Source organism: Petaurus breviceps, unplaced genomic scaffold, assembly GCF_028583685.1.
Source record: "Petaurus breviceps papuanus isolate PSGF00001 unplaced genomic scaffold, PetGlider_PUasm1.0 185, whole genome shotgun sequence".
Taxonomy (NCBI): Eukaryota; Metazoa; Chordata; class Mammalia; order Diprotodontia; family Petauridae; genus Petaurus; species Petaurus breviceps.
The window spans coordinates 26,988,068-26,994,067 of NW_027185797.1; the positions used below are offsets into that span (position 1 = coordinate 26,988,068).

Sequence of the window (6,000 nt, forward strand, 5' to 3'; positions counted from 1 at the left end):
TCTAGTGTATTGGGCCTAGTTTCCATGGAGGACACACAGGCAAGCATGGCTAAGGAAAGACCTGAAGGAGAAGGTGTGGACCGTTCATGATCTCCAGCACTGGAGATCACCCATCCATTTAAGTCAATATATAAGGGGGGCTGACACCATTATTGTGGTCTTCAATACTCACTGGTGGCAGCAAGGGAAACGCTAGTTTGACATTTCCCTAAATCTTTGCTTGTTATGTATCCCATTAGCAAATTGTAGAAAAATGTAGAAGGCTCATGGTTACGGGTAGGGGCTGAGCAAAAGGGGCTGCTTATTACATGGATTCATAGAGTGCCAGAGAAGAACAAGGCTGGAAATCAAGCCCAGTGTGGCTGCCTTGAGCCGTGGCTGCCTTGAGCCGTGGCTGCCTTGAGCCGCTGCTTGGCCATCACTGCCAATCTTACATTCCTGATTTCCATCTCACTAGTTGCTACCACCCCAGACTCACAACTGCTCAGAAGTTAGGGGAACTGTTTAAGTTTCCATCACTCTCATGCTCCTGAAAGGGCACCAAAGGGACCAGGTTACCAAGAAGTGACTAAGAATGACATTAAATGAGTGAATTTATGTCAAGCAAACCTGAAAGTTAGATAATGGAAGCTAAGGTCATTATTAGTTAATAACAGAGTCAGAGGACCAGAAATGACTTGGGGAGATTCTCTTTATACAGACTCATGAGCTGTGGTGGTTAGCATGGCAGGGTTAACTTCCCATGGCTAAGAAATTCATTAGCTTGTACCCTTGGATCATAGCAACCTTAGACAGAACCCGAGAACTAACTTAGTGTGCTATGTGAAAACCACCATATTAAATGATGTTTTAAAAAATGAATTGGTGATAGGAATAAGAAGATGGTGAAAATGTGCCCTCCCCCTAGGCTGAAGGATTTCTCCACATGGAAGCTAAATTGGCCCAACATTGTTGTAGGAGACTGATAGCAAAGTGATGACTGGTCATGATTGTAGAGAAGGGATCCCAAGACTTCTAGCCGTTTGTTGACCCCCTGGTTCTCTTGGAATGCCAAGGGTGCAGAGCACTGAGGATGGCAAAGATGTACTCCCCCTTTTTGAACCCAAATAGGAAAGCAATTACGAGTCTTGGGTGATTGGTGCCTCAGTCTCTTGACTAAGCTGAAAAAGTTATTTTTTATGATCTTTTGCTGATGAAACCAAGAATATTCATCTTGACAGCCATGGCATCATTATTTTAGAGAGAGAAAAAAAAGAAAATAAGAACTTTGAAATACTTTTTTTTCCCTTTTAATAATTTCCTACATGTTGTCTTTCATGATTCTTCTTCTTCTTCCTCCCTCTCCCCATTGTTAATGTTCTCTATTTTTTTTTTTTTTGCTTTTTGAAGGGGCAATTGGGATTAAGTGACTTGCTCAAGGTCACATGGCAAGTTTTTTGTGTTGAGGTTGGATTTGAACTCAGCTCCTCCTGACTCCAGGGCTGGTGCTGTAGTCACTGCGCCACCTAGCTGCCCCCCAATGTGTTCTGTGTATAGTTTGCATTCTCCCCAGGTGAATATAAGCTCCTTGATGGCAGAACCTATTTTGTTTTTCTTCTGTGTCCCCAGCTCCTAGTCCTGTGCTTCCTTACCCAGAACAGGCATCGAAGAACCACTTATTAAGTTGAATTGAAATATTAGACATGAATTTATTTCTGTATTGGGGTCTGTTATTATATACCATCAATATACAGCAACACTTTTCCCCATACATATAAAGGATCTGGAGGTGTTATTTGGGGGAATTCTTCTCTGATAAGAAAAGCAAGGATTTAGGTAAGAAAATCTCTGAGAAAAAGTAAGAAGAAACCAGAGGGAGTAGATGGGTAAAAACGTGAGTGCTATGTTATGCCTTGGAAAATCTAAAGTCATCTAAAGTTTGCCTGTGACCAATGAGCATTTATTAAGGGTCCACATATACAAGATACTGCATGTGATGCTAAGAATCTAAAAACAAAAATAACACATTGCCTGCCCTTAGGGTACTTGAGTTCTACAGGCAGCGGCCACAAGGACACAAGAAAGGAAATGGGATGTGTTTAGAAAGTAAACAAGAGTAATTAGGGCGGGGGGAACATTCTTGGCATCAGGAGCAGAGAAGATCAATGAAATCAGTAGTTTGGGAAAAGTACAAGTAGACCACTGGGGCTAGATGGCAGAGTGTGTGAAGGAGAGTGGTAGATGAAGCCAGTCTGGGGAGATCAGTGGGAGCCTGCCTAGGAAGAGTTTCACAGGCCAAAGACAGAAGTTTGCATTTTGCTATGTGAGCAGAGGAACAACACGGTCAGATCCCAGCTTTAGGAACATCAAGCAGGCAGCTATTCCGAAGATGGGTGGGAGAAGGGAGAGGCGGATTCTTTCTGAAGGGTGGCCATTTTCCTGATAGTGCACTCCAACCCAATGGGAAGAACCAGAAATTGTCCAATCTGCAGAATTGTAACTAATACTGATAACACATGTATGAATAACTTTTTTTATTTTTTCTCGAGTGTTCCATTTTTTCCTTTACAAGAGAGAAAGATTGAGAGAGAGAGAAACAGAAATAGAGAGAGAGAGATAAACAGAAATTGAGAGAGAGAAACAGAAATAGAGAGGGGGAGAAAGAGGGAGAGACAGAGAGAGAAAGATGACAAACTAATAGTTTGGGCTCTAAAATCAATGCCAACTTGAACTTGGCTCTGCCAACAAGTATTTGGTTTGGCTCTGCATGACTTAGGCTGAACAAACATTTGCCTATTTCAGAAAGATTTACCCAGCTCTATAGCGGGCACTGGTGCCATCTGGCATGTCACTATGACTGTGTGGCACAGTCAGGAGAGACCTCTTGACCACGAATTTTTATTTGCCCAAGGTCGCCAGCATTCTGGGCTTTGTCACTACTTTGGGTCAATAGGCTACTCAATAAACAAATGCTTTTTCAGGCTGAAAGCTCACAAATCTGGAATTCCCCAGTTCATCCTGAATTGCTGCTATCAATTGAGACAGTGAACATACTGGCGGATCCTTCTGCGTAAGATAAACTGAATAAGTACCCAAACTGACTATTAAAAACTTCAGACTGAACTGGTCACATATCTAGCACCAAGTTCTAGCCAAACTCACGCCTACCTTCCTAGTGGTATAGAAGCATTATGCTCGAGTCCTATACTCAGAGAAGTTGTCAAGCTTAACCATCAGAAAACTGGATAAGCTTCTTTAATGATGGAGACAGCCAGGTAGCTTAGGGTATAGAGCACTATGGCTGGAGTCAGGAAGACCTGAGTTCAAATCCAGCCTCATACACTTACTAGCTGTGAGATCCTGGGTAAGTCACTTAACCTTGGTTCATCTTAATCCACTGGAGAAGGAAATGGCAAACCACTCTAGTGTCTTTGCCAAGGAAGCCTCATGATCAAGAGAAGTAAGACACAATTGAATGGTTGAATGACAGCTAAGAAAGCAGGATATTATATGAACTGAGCAGGTGAGAACCGGTGACGTGCACTATTACTATCGGTCTGAGGAAGTTTCCTGCCTGGGGCACCAAGACTCGCCCATGTATGGCTCAGCAGCAAAACTTACACTTAGGTCTTCAGAGGGCCATAGATTTAGAGCTGAAAGGGACGAGGAGGCCATCGTGCCCAGCCCTGTCATTTTATGGATGAGAAAATCAAAGCTCAGAAAGGCTGTGATTTGCCCATGGTCACAGACCCAGAATGTGTCAAAGTCTGGACTTGAACCCAGACTTTCTTGACTCCACCCCCTTTTGCCACGATGCCTCTTGGATAATTTTCTAAGAACCAAAGGAGCAGAGCTGTTGCCAATCTACATTGGCAGAGAGAGTTTCCTTATCAGTCTGTCCACGTACCTATGAAATCACAGGCCAGGTTTTAAAAACCACCTATCAATGCCCAATGAGACAGGTGCACATGGATCGATCATTTACTCAATACATGGCTGAACTTTTAAAGCATGTAAGAGCCAGAATCTTTTGGGTAAGCACAGAGCTCTGTCTCATACATGCATTTCCATCCTGGCTCCTTTTAATACCCACTTTAGATGCTACCTCCTGCTGCCCAGAAGAGCTCCCTCTTCTCCAAAGTCAAACCAACTGAACGCAAGCTATGCGAGTTCCCCCCCCGCCCCACCCCTGCCCCAACCAGGAGAGAACTGAGATCCAGTGAAGGACTGAGAGCCTACAGACCAAGAACTAAGCTAAGCCAGATCCAGGAGCTCACTCCCTGCTTAGCCCCAGGCCATGAATGCCTCAGTCACAGTAATTCTTGAAGACAGTCTCCTGAGTTGTAGAAGGATCACATCCTGCATCTGTGGAGGGAGTAACCACACTGACAGAACAGAATCCTTGAAGCTGATATCACTGTCACTTTATTTTAGAGGATAATGGGAAAATTTCTTGTGACCTTCATTTTATTTCAGAAGTGGAGGAGGTTGGTGGGAGATGTAGCCCTGGTCCTTTAAAAGTCAATGTCAATTGAACAGACTTACCTTGAGATGGTTTTGCATGAGCTCAGATTGAATAAATCACATTTGGGTGACACTGGGTGCACGTAATTGTCATATGTAGTACTTGGGTGGAAATATCAAGAATATACATTTAGAAATTCGCTGACATGAGGGAGAGAGTCTGATATCCTTTTTGCAATAACTAAACCCATCTACACATTCATCTTCCACCAAAGCAAAACAAAGACAAAGACACAAATCTAGGACATCCCATTAAAGCTTTTTTGGAAATGCTGCACTTTCCAAACACCCCTTTCACCCTCTACATCTCCCAGTTCATTGGGGACAATTTTCCTAACAAATGCTCTCAAATGTGAGCCAGTCTGTTTGTGGGCCTCGAACAGAAAGCCCCATTCATAGGAAACAGAGGAGCCGGGTCACTGCACTGACCCACACTCTGGGCTGGCGGACAGCACACCAAGCAAGGCGGAGTAAAACGAGGAAGGAGACGTCACTTACCATCTTGGCCTCTGAATGCATTGGCTGGACCTGGGGAGATGCGCAGGGATTACTGAGGTTCGGGCCCTGCATCCCCATGATGTTGGAGTTCACGGACATCTGCCTCTCCATCTACAAGAGAGGAAAGGCAGAATTAAAAATGAATACTGAGAATAACTCTACAGGTTGGACCTACATCTGCCAGGGATCTCTGAATAGACAAGTCTGGGTTTCTTTGAGTAGCCACTGAGAAAACCTGTTTGGTGGATGACGCACAATGCCCACCTGACGCCCAACATCAACACCGCTTTATGCCCAGACAGAATACCAAGCCATCCAGCTATGACCTCTCTGCAGGGACCTCCTCAGTGGTACGGGCATAGAGAGGGGCTTCAAAAGATAAAATAAGTTGATTTTTCTCTAGCCCTTGCAAAGAGGTAGGGAGTACAGGTATTACACTACTTTATTACCCTACTTTACAGATGACAGCCATGAAACCTGAAGGGGCAGCATGACAGGCCCAAGGTCACACGGATGTGACCCCTCCTTCCCCAGAGCAGCTGAGAGTCCTAGTGGAGAGAAAGTCGGGGCCTTGCCTCAGACATGTTTTTGTTGTTTCTGTTTCAGCTATTTAGTTGTTTTTCAGTCAGCTCCAACTCTTTGTGACTCCATTTGGAGTTTTCTTGGCAAATACTGGAGTGGTTTGCCATTTCCTTTCCCAGTTCATTTTACAGATGAGGAAACTGAGGCAAGCAGGTTTAAATAACTTGCCTAGCTAATAAGTGTCTGAGGCTGCATTTGAGTTCAGAAGCACAAGTCTTCAGATATTACAATGCCTCAGACATTTACTAGAGGATAAGTTACTTAACCTGTCTTAGCCTCAGTTTCCTTATCTGTTAAATGGGAATAATAGTGACTTCTACCTCTCATGGCTGCTGTGAAGATCAAATGAGAGAGCATATGTTAAATATTTTGCAAACCTTAAAATGGCACACAAAGGCTAGCTGTTGTGGGGGGGGG

At 44.0% G+C, this 6,000-nt stretch overlaps 1 protein-coding gene across 9 annotated transcripts in view; it reads right to left on the reverse strand.

Annotated features, from left to right (window-relative positions):
• CREB5 (cAMP responsive element binding protein 5) overlaps positions 1 to 6,000 on the reverse strand; it is a 508,305-nt gene that overhangs the window by 123,965 nt on the left and 378,340 nt on the right. For all 9 annotated transcript variants that reach the window (XM_069088643.1, XM_069088638.1, XM_069088640.1 and 6 more), the window contains one exon: positions 5,002 to 5,112. In XM_069088643.1, coding sequence (XP_068944744.1) covers positions 5,002 to 5,112 — 111 coding nt within the window. The remainder of the gene's footprint in view (positions 1 to 5,001; positions 5,113 to 6,000) is intronic.